The sequence below is a fragment of the Erinaceus europaeus genome, chromosome 15 (assembly GCF_950295315.1).
Source record: "Erinaceus europaeus chromosome 15, mEriEur2.1, whole genome shotgun sequence".
Classification (NCBI taxonomy): domain Eukaryota; kingdom Metazoa; phylum Chordata; class Mammalia; order Eulipotyphla; family Erinaceidae; genus Erinaceus; species Erinaceus europaeus.
This window is the reverse complement of record NC_080176.1, coordinates 5782711-5804878: the sequence shown is the minus strand read 5'-3', so window position 1 is coordinate 5804878 and position 22168 is coordinate 5782711. Positions and strand designations below refer to the sequence as shown.

General features: G+C 45.0%; 1 protein-coding gene across 1 annotated transcript; it reads right to left on the bottom strand.

Annotated features, from left to right (window-relative positions):
- Nucleotides 1-932: 932 nt before the first annotated feature.
- Nucleotides 933-21770, bottom strand: MEIOB (meiosis specific with OB-fold). The gene is made up of 12 exons (XM_060174095.1): nucleotides 21704-21770; nucleotides 21492-21623; nucleotides 19463-19535; nucleotides 18965-19160; nucleotides 17068-17168; nucleotides 14404-14456; nucleotides 14228-14323; nucleotides 12432-12533; nucleotides 9384-9537; nucleotides 5089-5272; nucleotides 3738-3824; nucleotides 933-1100 (listed from the first exon to the last, which is right to left on the bottom strand). The coding sequence occupies exons 1-12, from the start codon at nucleotides 21768-21770 to the stop codon at nucleotides 990-992; spliced, it is 1356 nt and encodes a 451-aa protein (XP_060030078.1). The 3' UTR covers nucleotides 933-989.
- Nucleotides 21771-22168: the final 398 nt, after the last annotated feature.

The window sequence follows — 22168 nt, the reverse complement described above, 5'->3', positions numbered from 1 at the left end:
CTGTGCACCACCACCCAGCCCCAGAGGCTCTGATCTTTCTACAGGGAAACAAAGAGGCAAGCAGCTTAAGAAAAGAAACCATTTGGGAGTCAAGCGGTAGTGTAGCGGGTTAAGTGCATGTGGTGCAAAGCCCAAGGATCGAGGTGAGAATCCTGGTTCGAGCCCCCGGCTCCCCACATGCAGGGGAGTCGCTTCATAGGTGGTGAAGCAGGTCTGCAGGTGTCTTTCTTTCTTTCTTTCTTTCTTTCTTTTTTACTTAACATCTAAACTTCTTATTATTTAGCTTTTTAAATTTTCTCTTTTTTTCTCTTTTATTGGGGAATTAATGTTTTACATTCAACAGTAAATACAATAGTTTGTACATGCATAACATTCCCCAGTTTCCCATATAACAATACAACCCCCACTAAGTCCTCTGTCATCCTTCTTGGACCTGTATTCTTCCCACCCACCCACCCCCACCCCAGAGTCTTTTATTTTGGTGTGGGTGCCTATCTTTCTCTCCCCCCCCCCCCGTCTTCCCCTCCTCTCTCCATTTCTCTCTGTCCTATCCAACAATGATGACATCAATAACAACAACAATAATAACTACAACTATAAAACAACAAGGGCAACAAAAGGGAATAAATATTTTTTTAAAAAGAAACCATTCATATTTGTGGGGAAGATGAAACTTGTTTATTAATTCATGCAAACACTCTCCAGTTTGGGAAAAAGAGGGTAAAGCTGGTAAGTAAGCCTTCTAAGAAATGAGTTCAGCTCAGAGAGCCAGTCTCAGACTTACCCCAAAGCCAGCTGCAGCTTTCAGAAAATATAATAACAACTTGTAAGAACATCTTTTACCACATTTGAACAAAACATAATCGTATACCATAATTTAAAGACGGGAGTCACAACTCCTTGTCTGGAGTTCAAAATGATGATCTGTTTAAAATAATTTAAAGACGGGAGTCACGACTCCTTGTCTAGAGTTCGAGATGATGATCTGTTTAAACTTTCTCCTTCCCGGACAAGTTCCTACTTGCCTCAACAGAATCGGCAAGCTTACAGGAGAGCACGCTGATTCTCAAGCCACTCCTTGCTCTGTGTGATAAACAAAACTGCAGAGAGAGAGAGGGAGAGGGAGAGAGAGAGAGAGGGAGTTTAAACCTCAGTTCAAACAGGGGTGCATACAGTTCATACAGGAGAGGACACTGTGAGCTTTTACGGGGCTGAGAAGGTAGGCGAAACATTGCCACAGGGTGGAAGAGCCCCCGAAGCTGGGTACTCACCCACTGCTCCCGAATATATAAGATGTCAGGTTTACTCTCCACAGTGCCTAACAGCAACGTTATTATTCTGAACTTAATAACATTAATAATAGCTACGGTTCATTTCAAAGATTTGTTTGCTTGCTTATGAGAGAACCACAAGGAGCTAGTTTACCCAGCAGACCTCACACCTTATCATACACAAGCTCTTAGGCATGAACTCCTGACCACCACACAGAGGCCCTAACACAGCGGAAGCTTCAGGAGCGGTGGGGCACTGCCGTGGCATCCCTTCTCTCTCTCTCTCTATCCCATCACAAATATGTGATTTGTTTGGTTTGGTTTGGTTTGGTTTGGTTTGGTTTGGTTTGGTTTGGTTTGGTTTGGTTTGGTTTACATCCACTGGGAGCAGAGAAGTTGTGCAGACATGGAGCCCCAGCTATAACTCTGGTAAAAGAAAAATATCACCTTGCATTTGAAGACCAATGACCACAGAGAATGTTCTATGTAGGGGCCGGGTAGTGGCACACTTGACTAAGCACACATGTTACAGTGTGTAAGGACCTGGGTTCAAGCCCCCGGTCCCCACATCCAGGGGGAAAGCTTCACAAGTGGTGAAGCAGCACTGTAGGTCTCTTTTTGTCTCTTTCTCTCTCTGCCCCCCCCTCCTCTCAATTTCTGGTCTGTATCAAATAAATCAATAAATAAAGATAAAATTAAGAGAGAGAGAGAGAGGTGAGATAGAGGGAGAGAGAGGAAAGGTTGAAAGCTGCAAGGCATAGTCCAGGTAGCAGTGCAAAATCCAGGTAGCATGGTATCACCATGCACAAGGGCCCAGATTCAAGCCTCCAGTTCCCATCAGCAGAGAGAAGCTTCATGAGAGGTGGAGCAGGGCTGCAGGTGTCTGTCTCTCTCCCACTTTATCTCCCCTCCTCTTAATTTCTCTCTGTCCTGAATATATATATATATATATTAAAGGAAACTTTAGGGCATGGAGTGGAGAGTGTTTTAGCTCAGATAGAAGTCAGCGGAGAAATTATGTTTGACTTTTCTTAGATGGAGACATAGAAGCTGCGAGAGACCATGAAAGAGAACATGGCACAGAAGTCCATCACTGTGGCAGGAGCCAGCTTCGAACCTGGGTCACGTATGTGGCAAAGCAGCACACTGTCTCAGCGAGCTACCTCCAGCTGGTGCTTGACTTCTCTTCTGAAACCTCCGTTGGCATTCCTCTCTAATAGGGAAGTCAGGATTTCAAATCCAATATGTTCAAAAAAGGGCCTAAGGGGTTTCCCTTGTTATCATTGTTGTTATTATTGTTATTATTGCTGTCGTTGGACAGGACAGAGAGAAATGGAGAGAGGAGGGGAAGACAGAGAGGGGAGAGAAAGATAGACACCTGCAGACCTGCTTCATCTCCTGTGAAGCGACTCCCCCTGCAGGTGGGGAGAGCCGGGGGCTCAAACCAGGATCATATACCGCTCCTTGAGCTTCGTGCCACCTGCGCTTAACCCGCTGCACTACCGCCCGACTCCCTGTTTTTTTGGGTTTTTTTTGTTTTGTTTTTCTTTTTCTCCCCCACTAGGGCTTCAATGTTCCAGGAAGGTTGTTTTTTGTTTTTTGTTTTTTCCCAGATATAAGGGGAGACAGAGCTAGAGAAACAAAAAGGCATCACAATCCTGGCACTTTCTTCAGTAAAGTGGAGGCTGGGCTCAAACCTGTGTCATACCCATGGCACTGCCCAAGTGAACTGACTTTGCATGAGCATTTTATACAACAATACATCAGTCTTTCAGTCTGTCTATGGGTCAAAATCACATTCAGGGGCCAGGCAGTGGCACACCTGCTTGAGCATACACATTACAGTGGGCATCCTGGGCTCAAGGTGTGATCCCTATCTGGAAAGGGGAAACTTTACAGCAGTAAAGTAAGGGCACAGGTGTCTCTCTGTCTCTTTCCCTCTATCTCCTCCTCTCGCAATTTCTCTGTCTCTACCTCTTAAGATAAATACGTAAATGCTTTCATGTCTGAGGCACCATTTCTATGGTAGCCAGCTCCTTTTGCACATCTAAGAATAGGACATTACTTATTAGACCAACTCTAAGATTTGAGGTTTTTATCTTTATTTATTTTTTTATAGAAACAGCCAGAAATTGAGAAGGGGAGATAGAGAGGGAGAGAGACAGAGACACCTGCAACCCTGCTTCACCACTTGTGAAGCTTTCCCCCTGCAGGTGGGGACTGTAACATGTGAACATGTGTGCTCAGCCAGGTGCGCCACCACCCAGCCCCTGATTTTTTTTTTCTTTTTACCAGAGCACTGCTCAGCTCTGGATTATGGTGGTACACGGGATTGAATCTGGAACTCTGGAGCCTCAGGCATGAGAGTCTCTTTGCATAACCATTGTGCTAGCTCCCTACCCCACCTTCTCAGATTTTCTTACTGTTCAACTATACATAAAACATAGTACTATAAAATAGACTAACTTTTAAATAAATTTTGCTTCTTTCCAAAAGAAACTGCCACTTCAATGTTGTTTTCTGTTCATCCGTCATTGAAAGAAACTGATTTACCTGGTTAAAAAAAAAAGAAATCAAACAAATATTTCCAAACCACATATAAAAAAGATGAAGAATACATCTCTTCATCTTGACAACAGTATGACACTTAAGTTTGCTCATGGGAAATGGACCTGTACTTAGCGTGATGACAGCTCAGTTCTCCTATGGGCTTCCGACAGAACTGCAAAAGCCACTCAGGTGGCCCCACACAGACAGCTCCTCCACCCGGCTAGAGAGCCCGGGAGTCGAGGCTTAATGACGTGTTTCCTGAGCTGATGTTTCCAGCAGAAATTCAGTGCCTCCAACAGACTGGACATACCAGGCCCTGAGTATCTGCTGCTGGCCTGCCGAGGCAGGCAGGAGAGGACACTGTGAGCTTTTACGCGGCTGAGAAGGCAGGTGGAACATTGCCACGCCTGTGTCACAGGGTGGGAGAGCCCCCGTAACTGGGTACTGCCTCCAACGTACCGTCTCACCCACTGCTCCCGGAATATGTAAAATGTTAGGTACTCCCCACTCTGCCTCACAGCAACAATATAATTCTGAACTTAATAACATTAATAATAGCTACAGTCCACTTTAAAGATTTGTTTGCTTGCTTATGAGAGAAGCGGAGCACCACACCAGCAGTTGTGATGCAGCATCATGCCTGAAAGTCCAGTGCTCTGCCCAAGGCGCCACCTTTTGAGCCATTTGGCTGTGGTCTGAACATACAAATGTAATGGCTTGTTCATCAAAGCAATGTGTTTAAATCAGGATGGATTTTCCCCCAGACCATTCTATTAATGAATTAAATTCTAGCAAACATGCACCAAAATAACCTCTGGGCTGGGACCAGGGGAGGACTCCAGAACTCAGGCAGAACTCAATAGGAAAATATATATTTATTTATTTATGTATTGGCCTCCAGGGTATCACTGGGGCTTGGTGCCAGCACTAGGAATCACCACTTTCAAGTCTAAACCCCAGTAATCAGAGTGCTGGGGCTCTGCAGGGACAGGACTGAGGAGAGTGCTGGCAGCCCTCTGCTGAGCCAGCCCGCCAGTACCACCATTTCCATAGTTATTATTGCTATTGTTGCGCTTCACGCCACGTGCGCTTAATCCACTGCATTACCACTCGATTCCCTCTTTCTTTTTAACCAGAGCACTGTTCAGCTCTGACTTTTGGTGGGTGGCGGATTGAACCTGCGACTTGACGGAGCCTCAGGCATGAGAGTCTGTTTGCATAGCCACTATGCTATCTTTCTAAACAGATTTTCCTCTTTGCTGTTTACCGAGCAGCCCAACGTCTCTTCAGCAACGTTTCCTGTGAGACTGCAGGAGTGCAGGGTGCCTGTGTGATCTGTCAGATCTACCAGCATGTCAAAGCTGGGAAAAACACGTTTGAAATCTGAAGAATTGTTGTTGCAAGTTGGACAAATACTGGAGGCTTCCTTTACTGTGTAGCCGCAGCCCGAGCTGAAAAGAGACAAAAGCAGCCATGAACAGAAAGGAGGGAGGTGACAGATTTGACCTCTAGCAGAATCACCGCTTTCAAGTCTAAACCCCAGTAATCAGCGTGCTGGGGCCCTGCAGGGACAGGGCTGAGGAGAGTGCTCGCAGCCCTCTGCTGAGCCAGCCTGCCAGTACCACCACAGCCCGTTCCAGAGTCTTTTCAATTTTAACTTTATTGTTAACAGGTTTTCTTTATTTCTTGGATTAAGCCAGAGAGAAATCAAGTGGGGGGGGGCCTGAGGGGGAGGGAAAGAGAGACACCTGCAGCACTGCTTTACTGCTTTTGACCAATAAGAACGCGTTTGGCAAAGGATAGCCCCTCAACATTAAGTTGGAGGACTCGAAGAGCAGGACCAACAGCTTGAAAGCTGTCAGGAGCTGCTTGTTGCTGGCTTTGAAAGTGACTGGGATCCATGTGGATTCAGTCGGCTAGGAAGGATCATCAGTTTCCCCAATGAATGGGTACTCACGAGATGCACCACGGGAAGGTCGATCCAATGCATCCTAGTCAAGATCTCAAGATGCCTGCCTCCATGGGTGGCCAACACTAAATCATTTCTTCTCCAAAACAGAAGATTCCGGGTGCATCTGGGTGACAAGTCTAGCAGATGGAGACTTGTCTCAAGTGGCCTCCCCCAGGGCTCTTTTCTGGCTCCTACGCTATTTATTTATTTATTTTTTTAAAGACTTTTTTAAAAATTTATTTTATTTTATTTATTTATTCCCTTTTATTGCCCTTGTTGTTTTATTGTTGTAGTTATTATTGTTGTTGTCGTCGTTGTTGGATAGGACAGAGAGAAATGGAGAGAGGAGGGGAAGAAAGAGAGGAGGAGAGAAAGATAGACACCTGCAGACCTGCCTGTGAAGTGACTCCCCTGCAGGTGGGGAGCTGGAATTCGAACCGGGATCCTTATGCCGGTCCTTGTGCTTTGCGCCACCTGCGCTTAACCCACTGCACTACAGCCCGACTCCCTGCTCCTATGCTATTTAATATTTACATCAATGACCTCCCAGAAACTTCTTCAAGGAAGTTCATCTACGCCGATGACATCTGCTGTGCAACTCAGGCATCAAAGTTCGACATCCTCGAGGAAACACTCACGAAAGACATGTCTCTGATATCTGATTACTGTAAAAAATGGCGACTAATCCCTAGCACTGCAAAAACGATATCATCTGTTTTCCATCTACACCATGCCTCGGCCTCGCGTGAGCTTAATGTGCAGCTTGGCGATACGAGAATCCGGCATGAAGCCCAGCCAGTCTATCTTGGCGTTACTCTCGATCGCACTCTGTCATTTCACGAACATCTCATAAAAACTGCAGCAAAGGTGGGCGCGAGGAATAACATCATTGCAAGACTGGCCAGCTCCTCATGGGGCGCGAGTGCTTCCACACTATGATCATCATCTCTGGCATTCTGCTATTCCACTGCAGAATACTGTGCCCCAGGAGGGTTCCGTAGCCCCCATGTCCACTTGGTCGATTCCAAATTATATTCCTCCATGAGGATAATTTCTGGAACCATCCGTTCCACCCCGGTTCCATGGCTGCCAGTTCTTAGCAACATCGCCCCGCCAGATATTCGTCGGGATGCGGCATCATCTAAGTTCATTTCCCATGTCTACGCTTGACCGGACCTGCCAATATACGCGGATATCTTCGCCCACCCTGTCCAACGCTTGACGTCTCGTCACCCAATCTGGTCCCCTACGCCTACACTGAACTTCTCTGTTCCAGACTCTTGGAAACAGAGTTGGCAGTCAGCTGAGGTAAAGAACAAAAACCTCATCACAGACCCCTGCAAGCGTCAACCCGGCTTTGACCTAGCACGTTATAATTGGGCCCTCCTCAATTGCTATCGAACAGGCCATGGCCGGTGCTCCGCTATGTTCCATCGCTGGAGAGCCAGAGACAACCCGAACTGCCCCTGCGGCTCCAGACAGACTATGACCCACATAGTCAACGACTGCCACCTCTCCAGATTCAAAGGAGGTCTCGAAACCTGACATCAGGCTCAACCTGACGCTGTTGACTGGCTACGGAAGAAGGGCAAACACTAGAAGAAGAACTGCTTTTGAAGCTTCCCCCTGTAGGTGGGGATCCTTGGGTATTATAACATGTTCTCTTCCAGGTGTGCCACTGCCTGCCCCTCCTAAAAGCCTTTTATTCTACTTATTTTTAAAACTCTCTTTCTTTTTTCTTTCTTTCTTTCTTTCTTTCTTTCTTTCTTTCTTTCTTTCTTTCTTTCTTTCTTATGGGACAGACAGAAATTGTAAGGGAAGGGGGAGATGGAGATAGAGACAGAGAAACACCTGCAGCCCTGCTTCAGCACTCATGAAGCTTTCTCCCAGCAGGTGGGGACCATGGGCTTGAACCCAGGTACTTGTGCACGGTAAAATGTGTGTTCGACCAGGTGCACTGCCACCCAACCCACTTAAAAAGCTTTTAAAGCAAATTTTATTTTACTGCTAGAATCTTTCTCTTCTTTCCTTTAACCAGAGTACTGCTCTGCTCTGGTTTATGGGGTTGTAGGTAGGGGGTCACCATAAAAAAAGAGAAAAGAAAGAAATGCATACATCATAGTAAGTCACATCCTATCACAACACAACTGATAGAATTTTAAAAGTATTTGTTTTGGGGGCTTGACAATGGCACACCTGGATGAGCACAGATGTTATAATCCACAAGGCCCCAGGCTCAAATCCCTGGACTGCACCTACAGGGGGAAAGCTTCAGGTTTCCTAGGTAGGGCAGATAACATAACGGCTATGCAAACAGACAATCAGTCCTAGGCTCCTAGGCCCCAAGTTCAATTCCCAACACAACAATAAGCCAGAACTGAGCAGAGCTTAGGGGGAAATGATTATGTACTTCTTTTTAAAATCTTTTTATTATCTTTATTTATTGGATAGAGGCAGTCAGAAATCGAGAGGGTAGGGGGAGATAGAAAAGGAGAGAGAGGGAGTTGGTAGCGCAGTGGGTTAAGAGCATGTGGCATGAAGTGCAAGGACCAGCATCAAGATCCTGGTTTGAGCCCCTGGCTCCACACCTGCAGGGGAGTCGCTTCACAAGTGGTGAAGCAGGTCTGCAGGTGTCTGTCTTCCACTCCCCCTCTCTGTCTTTCCCTCCTCTCTCCATTTCTGTCCTATCTAACAATGACGACATCAATAACAACAATAATAATAACTTACAACAGCACTAAAAAGCAACAAGGGCAACAAAAAGGAAAATAAATAAATGAGAAGGAAAGAAAGGAGGAGAGAAAAAGAGAGACACCTGCTGTAGCACTGCTTCACCACTTGCAAAGCCTTCCCCCTGCAGGTGGGGACGAGAGGCTCAAACCTGGGCCTTTGTGCATTTGTAACATGTGCACTCAATCAGATGCGCCACCTGGCCCCGATTTTTTTTTTTTTTTTTTTTTTACCAGAGCACTGTTCAGCTCTGGTTTATGGTGGTGCGGGAGATTGAGCCTGGGATTTTGGAGCCTCAGGCATGTGAGTCTGTTTGCGTAACCATTATGTTATCTACCCTCCACCCCTGGCCCCAATTTTTTAAATTTCTTTATATATATATATATTTTAAAGTTTTTAAATTCCCTTTTGTTGCCCTTGTTGTTTTATTGTTGTTAGTTATTATTGTTGTTGTTACTGATGTCATCATTGTTGGATAGGACAGAGAGAAATGGAGAGAGGAGGGGAAGACAGAGAGGGGGAGAGAAAGATAAACAGTTGCAGACCTGCTTCACCACTTTCGAAGCAACTCCTCTGCAGGTGGGGAGGCAGGGGCTTGAACCAGGATCCTTACACTGGTACTTGTGCTTCATGCCACCTGCGCTTAACCCACTGTGCTACCGCCCTACTCCCTTTTTTTTTTAAAGATTTTATTTATTTATTCATAAGAAATGACAGGAGAGAGAGAGAAAGAACCAGACATCACTCTGGTACATGTGCTGCTGGGAGCAGAACTCCGGACCTAATGCTTGAAAGCAAAGCCTTATCCACTGCGCCACCTCCCGGACCACCCGATTTTTTACTTTTTATAAGAATTTACTTGTTAAAATCTGAATGCTTACCATCTATTTTGAACTACTTTTGTAATTTCATCATCTATGTTCAGTGTAGAAATGTAAGCAAAAAGAATGCCGTAGAAGGGGTCTGTTGTTCCTTCAGTCTTCAAAGCTTTTAACTTTAGTTGTTCAACTGTATAGACGTCAACTACTGTACTCACTGAAAATGAAAAGGCATTATCATACTTCCATATTTAATAATTCCAAAGATTATATCCAAATAGATAAGCTACAGAGTTCCAAATGAGAATACATAATCTAACAGAAAACTGATTACATCTGTTATAGCAAAACTAATTATACAAATGGAGATAAAAGTGAAAAAAAACTTAATCAAGACTTTAGTCACTATAAACTTTGTCTTAAGAGTATGAACAGTGGTCCTGGAGGTGGCACAGTGGCTAAGGCCCTAGACTCTCAAGCATGAGGTCCTGAATTCAATCCCTGGCAGCACACGTACCAGAGTGATGGCTGGTTCTTTCTCTCCTCCTATCTTTCTCATGAATAAATAAACAAAATTTTTTAAAAAGAGTATGAACAGACAAGCCACAGAGAGGGAGATGAGCAGCACTCTAGGAGGTGGCAAAAGACTCACGGCCAGTGCACCTAAACGCTTCTTTCCAGTGAAGGGGGAGGAGAGCACATCAGTAGACCTCACTAGGAGCATTTGCCAGAGGTGATATGGAGTGACTGTGAGACAGACGCAGCCAACAGAGTAGGTGCTTCAACTGAACTGTCTCACCCCAGGAAAGGAGGAGGAGGAGGAGGAGGAAACGACAACAAGTGACTCAGCTTTTAAAAGGGAAAAGTCACTTCAGGATGTGACTCACCCACTAGAGTGCACACGTTGCCCTGTTTGAACCCCTGGTCAGCATGTGGGAGGGAGGACCTGCAGGGGGGAGCTTCAAGAGTGGTGGAACAGTGCTTCGGTGTCTCTCCCTCTCTATGTCTGTCTCTCACCAGCTATATAAACAAAGCAGAACAGGGCTGGAGAGATAGATAATAGTTATGCAAAAATGTTTTCATGCCTGAGTTAGCAAAGGTCCTAGGTTCAGTCCCCACTACTACCAGAAACCAGAGCTGAGCAGTGCTCTGGCAAATAATAATATTAATGTTAATATCAGCAACAATATAAAAACTTAAAAATAGGGGGCCGGGTGGTAGTGCAGCGGGTTAAGCACATATGGTGCGAAGAGCAAGGACCTGCTCAAAGATCCTGGTTCAAGCCCCCGGCTCCCCACCTGCAGGAGGGTGGCTTCTCAAGCGGTGAAGCAGGTCTGCAGGTGTCTGTCTTTCTCTCCTCCTCTCTGTTTTCCCCTCCTCTCTCCATTTCTCTCTGTCCTATCCAACAATGACATCAATAACAACAACAACAATAAACAACAATGACAACAAAAGGAAAAAAATGGTCTCCAGGAGCAGTGGATTCGTAATTCAGGCACTGAGCCCCTGGAGGAAACAACAAAAAAATTAAAAATAAACAAACAAAGATGCCAGGACCAGTAGAGCTGTGCGGGCACTGAGCCCCACTGGCATGAGGCAGAGTACAGGGCTTGCATGTGTCAAGTGCCAACTCCCAGCCCCACATCATACACCTGAGTGGTGTTCTGGCTCTCTCTGTGCATTTTAGAAACGCATCTTTTTCTTTTTCTATTTTCTTTCCACAAAGGTTATTATTGGGGCTTGGTACCAGCACACAAATCCACTACTCTGGCAGCCATTATTTTCCTTCCTTCCTTCCTTCCTTCCTTCCTTCCTTCCTTCCTTCCTTCCTTCCTTCCTCTTTCTCTCTTTCTACTTTTTTATTAGCTAGGACAGAGAGAAACTGAGAGGGGAGAGGGAGACAGACAGGGAGAGGGGCCAGGCAGTGGCATACTCAGTTAAGTGCACATATCACAAGCGCAATGACCCAGGTTCATTCCCCGGTTCCTCGCCTACAGGGCGTCTGCAGGTGTCTATATTTCTCTCTCCCTTTCTGTCTCCCCACACCTCTCACTTTCTCTCTGTCCTGTCAAATAAAAAATAGAAAAAAAAAAAAAAAAAAGGAAAAAATGGGGCAGGGGAAGATAGCATAATGACTCTCATGCCTGAGGCTCCAAAGTCCCAGGTTCAGCCCCCTGTACCCTGAGCAGTGCTCTGGTAAAAAGAAAGAAAGAAAGAAAGAAAGAAAGAAAGAAAGAAAGAAAGAAAGAGAAGGAAGGAAGGAAGGAAGGAAGGAAGGAAGGAAGGAAGGAAGAAAGAAAGAAAGAAAGAAAGAAAGAAAGAAAGAAAGAAAGAGAAAAAGAGAAAAAGAAAAATGAGGGGCCGGGTGGTAACACAGCGTGTTAAGAGCACATGGCGCAAAGTGCAAGGACTGTTGTAAGGATCCCGGTTCCAGCCCTGATTCTCGATCTGCAGGGAGAGGGGTCATTTCACAAGAGGTGAAGCAGGTCTGCAAGTGTCTATCTTTCTTTCCCCCTCTGTCTTTCCCTCCTCTCTCCATTTCTCTCTGTCCTATCCAAAAATGACAGCAATAACAATAATAACAAAAAGGGCAGCAAAAGGGAAATAATAGCCTCCAGGAGCAGTGGATTCATAGTGCCAGCACTGAGTCTGAGCCCCAGCGATAACTCTGGAGGCAATAAATAAATAATTTAAAAGATTAAAAAAGAATGGTCTGGGAGGTGGTGCAGTGGTAAAGCTTGGGACTCTCAAGCATGAGGTCCCGAGTTCAATACCCAGCAGCACATGTGCCAGAGTGATATATGGTTCTTTATCTCTCCTATGTTTCTCAGAAATAAATAAAATCTAAAAAAAAAAAAAAAAAGATTAAAAAAGAAAGAAAGAAAAAATGGCCACCAGGAGCAGTGACTTCATCTAGAGAGAGAGAGAGGAAGAGAAGGAGAGATTGAGACCTTCAGCATTGTTTCAACACTCGTGAAGATTTTCTCCTGCATATAGGAGCCACGGGTTTGAACCTGGGTCCCTGTGCATGGTAAGATGTGCACTCTACTGGGGGTGCCATCATCCAGCCTCCCCCCCCACCCCAGTAAATGCTATTTAAAGGTCACTTACAATTTATGGATTCTTTCAGATAACTGTCAACTTCATCATCCAGAAGGCTCTTTTCTTTATTTTCGCGTATAAAATTCAAAAGGATGTTAGCTTCTGGTATATCTTCAGTTAAAAATATATAAGTAAAACAAAAAGCAAATTGATTATTTTTAAATCACTGTGGACAAGTCAAATTATTTCAATGGTTAACATCGGGAATTGGGCAGTAGAGCAGCGGGTTAAGCGCATGTGTCGCAAAGCACAAGGACCGGAGTAAGGATCCCGGTTCGAACCCCGGCTCCCCACCTGCAGGGGAGTCGCTTCACAGGCGGTGAAGCAGGTCTGCAGGTGTCTATCTTTCTCTCCCCCTCTCTGTCTTCCCCTCCTCTCTCCATTTCTCTCTGTCCTAGCCAACAATGACAACAATAATAACAACAACAATAATAACTACAGCAATAAAAACAACAAGGGCAACAAAAGTGAAAATAAATAAATAACTACTTTTTAAAAAGGAAGTCTTTAAAAAAATACAATATCAGGAGTCGGGCTGTAGCGCAGCGGGTTAAGCGCAGGTGGCGCAAAGCAAAAGGACCGGCATAAGGATCCCGGTTCGAGCCCCCGGCTCCCCACCTGCAGGGGAGTCGCTTCACAGGCGGTGAAGCAGGTCTGCAGGTGTCTATCTTTCTCTCCTCCTCTCTGTCTTCCCCTCCTCTCTCCATTTCTCTCTGTCCTATCCAACAACGACAACAACAATAATAACTACAACAATAAAACAACAAGGGCAACAAAGGGGAATAAATAAAATAAATATTTTTTAAAAATACAATATCAAAAAAATGTATTTAAATGCTTTTTTACATTCCTGGGGCTTAGGGCCAGCACTATGAATCCGCTGCTCCTGGCCGCCATCCTGATTCCATTATTGTTTTTTTAATTAATTAATTAGTTAATTTCCCATTTGTTGCCCTTGTTGTTTTTTATTGTTGTTGTAGTTATTATTGTTGTTCTTATTGATGTCATCGTTGTTGGATAGGACAGAGAGAAATGGAGAGAGGAGAGGAAGACAGGAGGACAGAAAGATAGACACCTGCAGACCTGCTTCACTGCCTGTGAAGCGACTCCACTGCAGGTGGGGAGCCGGGGACTGAACTGGCATCCTTATGCCGGTCCTTGTGCTTCTCCCGGGGGCTAGGCAGTAGCACAGCAGGTTAAGCGCATATGACCCCAAGCAAGGACCAGTGTAATGATCCCAGTTTGAGCCCCCAGCTCCCCAGCTGCAGGGGGGTTGCTTCATAAGCGGTGAAGCAGGTCTGCAGGTGCCTGTCTTTCTCTCTTCCTCTCTGTCTTCCCCTCCTCTCTAGATTTCTCTCTGTCCTATCCAACAACAACAACAACAGCTATAACAATAACAGCTATAACAACAATAACAACCACAACAAGGGCAGCCAGTAGCAATGGGTTCATAGTACAGGCACCGAACCCCAGCAATAACCCTGGAGGAAAAAAAAAGAGAGAGAGAAAGAAAAAGAGAGAGAGAAAGAAAGAAAGTAAAGAAAGAAAAAAAAGAAAAGCTTTCACCCTGCAGGTGGGGACTGGGGGCTCAAAACTGGGTCCTTGTACACAGTAGCCTATATGCTCAGTCAGGTACACCACATGGCCTGAATAAAATATACATATATTTAAAGTCATATGAACCAAAATTTTATTTTTACTTCATTCAGTTGGATCTACATTTTAATTCTTCAATGCACTATGCAAATACTAGACTCTGTGATAATTATTTCCAAAGGCACCAAGTATCTCCAGAAGCTTTTTACCTGGGTTAGTTGTAATGATGGTTTTTGAGATGACAGTTGCTATCAAGCAGTTCCGAAATTTATCAAAATTTATTCTTACATCCGAGGCAAATATCACTGTTTTGGAGGAAATTAAGATTATTACACAGGAGTGATAAGAATGACACTGACTGAATGTAATCATTCAAGTACGATACCCGTTTCTCGTGGTGTCCAGTTCTGTGCGAGTAGAATGGATTCATTATCCCAACTGCATTTTTAAAAAGAAGTGATAAAAACATGAGTACATTAAAAAAAAACTAGCAATTACTACATCATTCATTAAAAAAAGAATAATATGACTATCTTGATTGCAGGGGTTGGTGAACACCCTGCCTAACACATGTGCTCAGGCTGGTGCAGGGCTCCATGGTCCATTCCACAGGACGCACCGAATCACCTGAGCTCTCTGCTCCACCTTCTCTCTCACTGCCCCCTCCCTCTGGGCGATTTCACTCGGAGTGGCCACAGTCTGAGAATCTTAGACTACTTAGAAGACGCCCAGGGTGGATCAAGTTCTTGGAAGAATTATTTGAAAGCCCTCTTCAACTAAGAACTTACTGTTGTCCCCAGACATCGAGGACTAGACTCAGGATGTAGAGGGGAGGGGAAGGCCACAGACCATGCCTGTGACAATGTCGCCCCCCCACCCCCAGAGCACTGCTTAGCTCTGGCTTATTTATGGTGGTGCCAGGGATGGACCTGATACTTTGGAGCCTCAGACAGGAACCTCTGTTGGTAGCTCTTATCAGCCCAGTGCTTCTTTTTCTTTTTCTCTTTCTTTCTTTCTTTCTCTCTTTCCTTCTTTCTTTCTTTCTTTTTTTTTTAATTGCCACCAGGGTTATCACTGGGGCTTGGTACCAGCACTATGAATCCACCACTATCAGAAGCCTTTATTTCTTATTTATTTTATTATTTTAATTTCTATTTTGTTTGATAGGACTGCAAGAAATTGAGAGAGTGAGGAGATAAGAGGGAGAGAGAAAGAGACACAACTGCAGACTTGCTTTACCGACTGCAAAGCATCCCTCCTGCGGTTGGGGAGTGGGAGGCTTGAACTCTGGTCCTTGTGCTTGGTAACTAACATGTGCTCAACTAGGTGCCCTGCCACCCACCTTCTTCTTTTCCCACCATCTTCCCAGTGCCCGGCTCTAGGGTCTGCACAAGGACTCGCAGAAGGTCTGGCTCATTACCGATGGGACCTCCTTACATGAAGCCCACAGCACAGTGGAGGACATCTTAGGAGACCAGCTACGTAGCTCACTTGCAATGTGTGCTGCTTGGCCATGCGCACAACCCAGGTTTGAGCCAAACCTCCACTGCGTGGAGGGAAGCTTCAGTGCTGTGGTCACTCTCTGCCTTTATCTGAAAAAGTCACCCCAGAGCAGTGAAGTCCCAGTGGTGACAATGCAGAAATAAATAAGCTGCTGGGTGGTGGGATGCCAGTGTAGAGCACATTGACCATGTGCAAGGACACAAGTTCGAGCCCTCAGTCCGCACCTGCAGGGAGCACAGGTTATGAGTGTGATGGCACAGGTTTTCAGGAGTCTCTCTTTGTCCCTCTCTCCATATTTATTTTTCCCTGACTCTATCAGAGGGAAAGAAGGACGGACGGTAGGAAGGGGGGGAGAAGAGAAAGAGAGAGAGAGAGAGAAAGGCAGGCTATCTAGGGTAGTGGAATAATCACTGTGCAGACAGCAAATCACATTGATTACCCTGGTGGCAAATAAACAGTAAAAATTAAACACCATTATCACCTTCCCGACTCTTCTCCTGACATGAAATCCATCACCTTTCAATGAAAAGTAAACTAGGGCCTGGGAGGGAGCATAATGGTCACAAAAACAACTTTCATTTTCTGTGCCTCAGCTTCAGCGGTCTCAGGTTCATTGTCAGGCACCACTATAAGCCAGAGGCAAACAGTGCTCTGGTTTAAAAAAAAATGAATTAAACCAGATGGAGCCAGCAAAATCCCTCATCTGGATAGTGCGCTGCTTTTGCACATGCTCAACCCAGGATCAAACCCAGCCCTACCTGCAACGGAGAAAACTTTGGTACTATAGTCAGTCAGTCAGTCAGTCAGTCAGTCTGTCTGTCAGTCTCCTCCCTCTTTCTCTATCTCTCTGAAAGAAAGGGAGAGGGAGAGAGAGAGAGAGAGAGAGAGAGAGAGAAACGTGACAAGTGGTGGCATAGTCAGTTTATTACACACATTACAGTGCACAAGGACACTTGTGATTCAAGTCCTCAGTCCCCACCTGCAGGGGGGAATCTTCACATATGGTGAAGCAATTCTGCAGGTATCTCTCTTTCTCTTCCTCTCTGTCTTCTCTTTCCCTTCAATTTATGTCTTTCCTTTCCTTCTTTTTTTTTTTCCTTTCAATTTATCTCTATCCTATCAAGTAAAAGAAAAAAAAAGGCATGGGGCGCAGTGAATTTGTCATATAGTCCCCAAGCCCCAGAAATAACCCTGGTGGCAATATAAAAATAAAATAGTAAAATGGAAAACAGTGAACTAAACCAGGAGGTCTCCTGGTAGAGTGCACACATGCGTGGGGACCAGCCACCAAACTCAACGACATATGTGGAAAAAGCATCCTGAGCTACTGTGTCTCCTCTAGATTCTCTCCCTCTCCCCCTCCCCCTCCCTCTAACTATCCCTCTCAACCTCTAAAAAAAAAGGGGGGGTGGCCACTGCGAACAGTGGAGTTGTTCAGGCACCCAGCCCCAGTGATCACTCTGGTGGCAAAAACAAACAGACAAACAGGCATCCTGTCTCAGAAACACTAGCAGGGTTTCAGAGTTTGGGTCCTGTGGGAGGTTACCAGATCATTGCGAAAGACGACTCTGTCTCATCATAGAGCTTCACTTCACACCGCTGGCCTTGTCTCTGGTCTGAAGTCGTAAAGTGTTTTGGCTCTCCAACCTTGGAAGTGAAAGGACATGTCTCTTGTTCACTTAGACTTACAGAGGAACTCGATTCTTTTGCATGCAAATACTCATCTACTTACTGTTTCAACAATGCAAGGTAAGCATGAAGCTAGCTAGAATCATGAGGTGTGTGGTGATTTGAAAGCAGCAAGTGTCTGTGGATCCGGTGTGTTTGGCTGAGGGGGGACATCATACACATTTTGAAGCGAGATAATGTGCTTAAAGTTGAGATTGGGGGTGTTTTCAGCAGTTGGGATAAATGCTACATGCCTGGTCCCTGGGGTATCTGTGTGGGCTGCAAGAGGGGAGGGAGTGGATTGTTAACATCCAGAGTCCTCATAGCTCATGAGGGACAGGGGCCTGTGAGTGCTGGGGCCGGGGTCCTCCTCAAGCAGTGCAGGTGTGGATACTGAGACCTCACTGCTGACCACACAGAGATAAAGGGGTGAGGACCAAATGGGAGGATGTGAGGCCAAATGCTCGGACTCACCGTCTGATCTGATTCTCATTTTGGAGTCAGAGGATCATTGAGGTTGAGAAAATGGTGTCCTGGCTCATTCACTTTCTTTGTGAAAGTTTACTTTTCAAGTCTGCCTGCAAATCCCTGCCAATGACTGTGATCCAAGGAATGAACAACCTTTAGCTCAGCTGCTGGATTGTGTAAGGACAGGATTGTGGCTCGAGGGGTGGGGCATACTCCCCACCCATCAGGCAGTGCTGTTACTTCAGGCTGTCACCAACCACTGTGCCTCACTAGTGCAGGGCGCACTGTTGCCCACCCCACCTCAGAAAACTCTGAGAGAAGAGCACAGACCGATTCTTTAACGAATTCAACTCCAGCCTTTCAGCAGACATCACCGAGCTCTCTCTTCACGCCAGTGAGATTCCACTCCCTTCTGCGTCTTTGTGTAACCGGAATATGAAAAGTCCTCATACAGTTAACGGATCACTATGAGTGTGTTATATTTAGTAGTCAAATACAATTTTCTTTAGCTACTGATTCACAGAGAAAATTTACTAACCCTTTAGAGAGACGTGTTGGCCTTTTCTTTTTAAAGCTGTTAAATTTTTTTAAATATTTATTTATTTATTTTCCTTTTTTGTTGCCCTTATTGTTTTTATCATTGTTGTGATGATTATTATTGTTGTTGTTGCCAGATAGGACAGAAAGAAATGGAGAGAGGAGGGGAAGACAGAGAGGGGGAGAGAAAGATAGACACGTGCAGACCTGCTTCACCACTTGTGAAGCGGCCCCCCCCTGCAGGTAGGGACCCCCCCCCTGCAGGTGGGGAGCTGGGGGCTCGAACCAGGATCCTTAAGCCTGTCCTCGAGTTTTGCACCCTGTGCACTTAACCTGCTGCACTACAGCCCCAACTTTCCAATTTTTTTTTTAATTTCTTTATTGGGGAATTAATGTTTTACATTCAACAGTAAATATAATAGTTTGCACATGCATAACATTTCCCAGTTTTCCATATAACAATATAATCCCCACTAGTCCTCTGTCATCCTTCTTGGATCTGTATTCTCCCCACCTACCCACCCAATTTTTTTTTAAGGTTTTATTTATTGATGAGAAAGATAGGAGGAGAGAGAAAGAACCAGGCATCACTCTGGCACATGTGCTGCTGGAGACTGAACTCGGGACCTCATGCTTGAGAGTCCAAAGCTTTACCACTGCACCACCTCCCGGACCACCGACCCCCAAATCTTTAAGGTATTTTTATGAGTGAGAGAAACCAGAGCAGCAGCCAGGGCGGTGTGGCCACAGACTGCTGAGGTTGAACTTACCGACCGCACTGCTGCCAGCACACTGATGATTCTCCCATCAAGGTTGTGTCCGTTGGCAACAATGTCAGCCAGTGAATAATAGTCTCCGGGCTCTTTAACAGGCAGGTGTACCAGAGACAGCAGCCTGGTGTCCACTTCATAATTGGAACAAACTTTCACCTTGGAATGATTCTCACTCAGCAATAGTTTATAGTTGCTAAATTAAAAAAGAAAATACCAAAAGTTAATATATAATGATTTCTAGTAGAAAAATAGTTCAATGTTCACAATTAAATTATCTTCTTTTGATACCACCATAAGCCAGAGCTGATCAGTGATTTTATATATATATATATATTTTCCCCCCAAAGCTCTGCTGGTGTGGGGGGATTGAACTTGGGGCCTAGGAACCTCAGGCAGGATGGGTCTGTTTGCATAACCAATATGCTGTCTCCCCTACTGAGCTCCTGATTTGTAAGTTGAAGCTCTTATTACTCTGTGTGCTGGGCAAATACCGACCTGGGAGTTGCAGGGCTGAATTTTTCTTCTCTTTCTAGTTCCTTTCTTTGGATCAGGGGATTTTCAATTATTACTAAAATAGAAGGAAAAGTTTGATGCTATAAAATCAAAACAAGCGTGCATAACAATGAACTTTACAGTCTGCCTTCAAATGCCTGAGGTGGTGCCATATGTCCTCTACAACTACTCCCCTGTGTCACCAAGAAATGGAGTCCTGGGGAGTGGCCATCCATGTGATCCCAGGTGACATTTCTATGTTTTGAGTTTAAACCCCCAACTTATGAACCACATCGATATTACTTTATTGATTGGTCACGCCAAGCATTTCATTTGATTATAACATACCTTTGATAAAACAAACAACAATTCACAGCTGCCTCAGCCACAGCCGTTGAGGGTGGGGGTGGGGGGAGGGCGCAGTGCTAATCACAACGCTGATCTGATCTCCACCCCCTATCAGTTCTAAAACTTGAACTTTTTGAGTTTCCATTTCCAATGTCTGATGTTAGACCTTTTATGTTCTTGTTTTCTTAACTCCTCACATAAATATTCCATTTCACATGGGAAGAAATTGGAGCTCATTGGGGTTAAATAACTTTCTTCAGGTTCTGTATCCAGTAAAATTGATGCCAGTCGATGTGATTTAAAAATCTGTGGTGTTGGGGGGTCAGGCGGTAGCATAGTGAGTTAAGCACATGGGGCACGAAGCCCAAGGACTGGCATAACGATCCCCTTTCGAGCCCGGGCTCCCCAAGTGCAGGGGAGTCACTTCACAGGCGGTGAAGCAGGTCTGCAGGTGTCTGTCTTTCTCATTAATAAATAAATAAAGTCTTTGAAAAAAAAATGTTTGTTCTCAATATATTACGGCTCTGTGAAGACTGCAACGTTTCCACTGCACAGTCCACATATTTAGTGACCTTATTACTCAGCGAGAGAGGTCCTGCCTATGACCTGGACGTGAAAAATACAAAGAGAGGGGGTCGGGCGGTGGCGCAGTGGGTTAAGCACATGTGGCGCAAAGCACAAGGACCGGCGTAAGGATCCCGGTTCGAGCCCCCGCCTCCCCACCTGCAGGGGAGTCGCTTCACAGGCGGTGAAGCAGGTTTGCAAGTGTCTCTCTCTCCCCCTCTCTGTCTTCCCCTCCTCTCTCCATTTCTCTCTGTCCTATCCAACAACAACGACGACATCAATAACAACAACAATAATTAAAAAAACAACGGCAATAAAAGGGAAAATAAATTTTAAAAATATACTTAAAAATTCATATCATGTGGTACAAAGCACAAGGACTGGCATAAGGATCCCGATCTGAGCCCTCGGCTCCCCACCTGTAGGGGAGTCGCTTCACAGGCAGTGAAGCAGGTCTGCAGGTGTCTTTCTCTCCCTCTCTCTGCCTTCCCCTCCTCTCTCCATTTCTCTCTGTCCTATCCAACAACGATGACATCAATAACAACAACAATAATGAAAAACAACAAGGGCAACAAAAGGGAAAATAAATATTAAAAAAAAAAATTATATATATATATATATATATATGGTTTTTTGCTGAGGTTTCACCACTCTGGGCCAATTTTTTTCTTCAGAAAAGAGAGATGATGGGGAGAGAACTGCACACCAAGTCCCCCCAGTGCCACAGAACCCCCGAGTGGTGTACCACAGAGCTCCGAGCTGAATTTCAGACTTGGCAAAATTGGCAGCCTCTCAGATAGGTGAACTATCTGGCCAGACCCATATGTCATCTGTCTAAATCTCTTTAGTAGCCTATTAACTGCACAAACACAAAAGATCACAGCTGAAATAGGGACTGAGGCAAACTGAAATATGAAGTAAGCCAAAGACTGAGGCTACCTGATTAAAATAGGTGGCTGACGACCATACTCATATGTGTCAGGTCACACTGCTTTGCTCACAGGTTCCGGAGACTTGGGCATTGTCTTATTTCATCCCAGCCCCTCAAATGTAGCGAGATGCCACAGATGTATCACAGGAATGATGGCCATGAATCCTTCAAGAAGCAATGCCAACTCACCACACTCGCCAACCCGGAAGCTGTCAGAAAGCGATCTGATATAATCCTCGTTGCCCCAGGATGTTGCATTTACAAAATGGGCCGGTGAATCGCGAATGGTAAAGCTGAAAGTGTACCTTTCTGATCCAATATCTACGGTATAAAATATTATTTAACGCATGAATTCTATAGTAAGTTGAGCTCTTTTGAATTTCAAACCAAACTTACTTTACAACTGAGCTCTGTGTTCCCTTTCCTCAGTTGTTTGTAGTTGGAAGAAACAGCACAGGCTTGAGCCATCGTTCTATTGGCTTATAGCCCCCACTGCTCCTTTTTGTTTTTCCCCAGAGATACCAGAGCCCTGCTCAGCTCTGGCTTATGGTAGAGGTGGGGATTGAACTTGGGACCTCAGAGCCTCAGGCATTATTTTTGCATAACCAGTATGCTATTTCCCCAGCACCTCCATTGCTTCCTTTTTTATTTTATTTGTTTTTAAAGATTTTATTTATTTATTAATGAGAAAGATAGGAGAGAGAAAGAACCAAACATCACTCTGGCACATGTGCTGCAGGGTATTGAACATGTGAACATGTTCTTGAGAGTCCAAAGCTTTATCACTGCTCCACCTCCCGGACCACATTTTATTTTATTTTATTTTAGCCTCCAAGGTTGCTGGGGCTCGGCGCCTGCACTACAAA

Bases quoted from the DNA above. Each gene is read 5' to 3' on its own strand.
- MEIOB (XM_060174095.1), bottom strand. From the start codon at position 21,770: ATGGCTCAAGCCTGTGCTGTTTCTTCCAACTACAAACAACTGAGGAAA. The intron at 14,457-17,067 runs GTAACCTCCCAC...TTAAAAATGCAG, and splicing joins TCGTCTTTCGCAATGATCTG to TTGGGATAATGAATCCATTC. The intron at 14,324-14,403 runs GTATCGTACTTG...CCTCCAAAACAG, and splicing joins CTGGACACCACGAGAAACGG to TGATATTTGCCTCGGATGTA.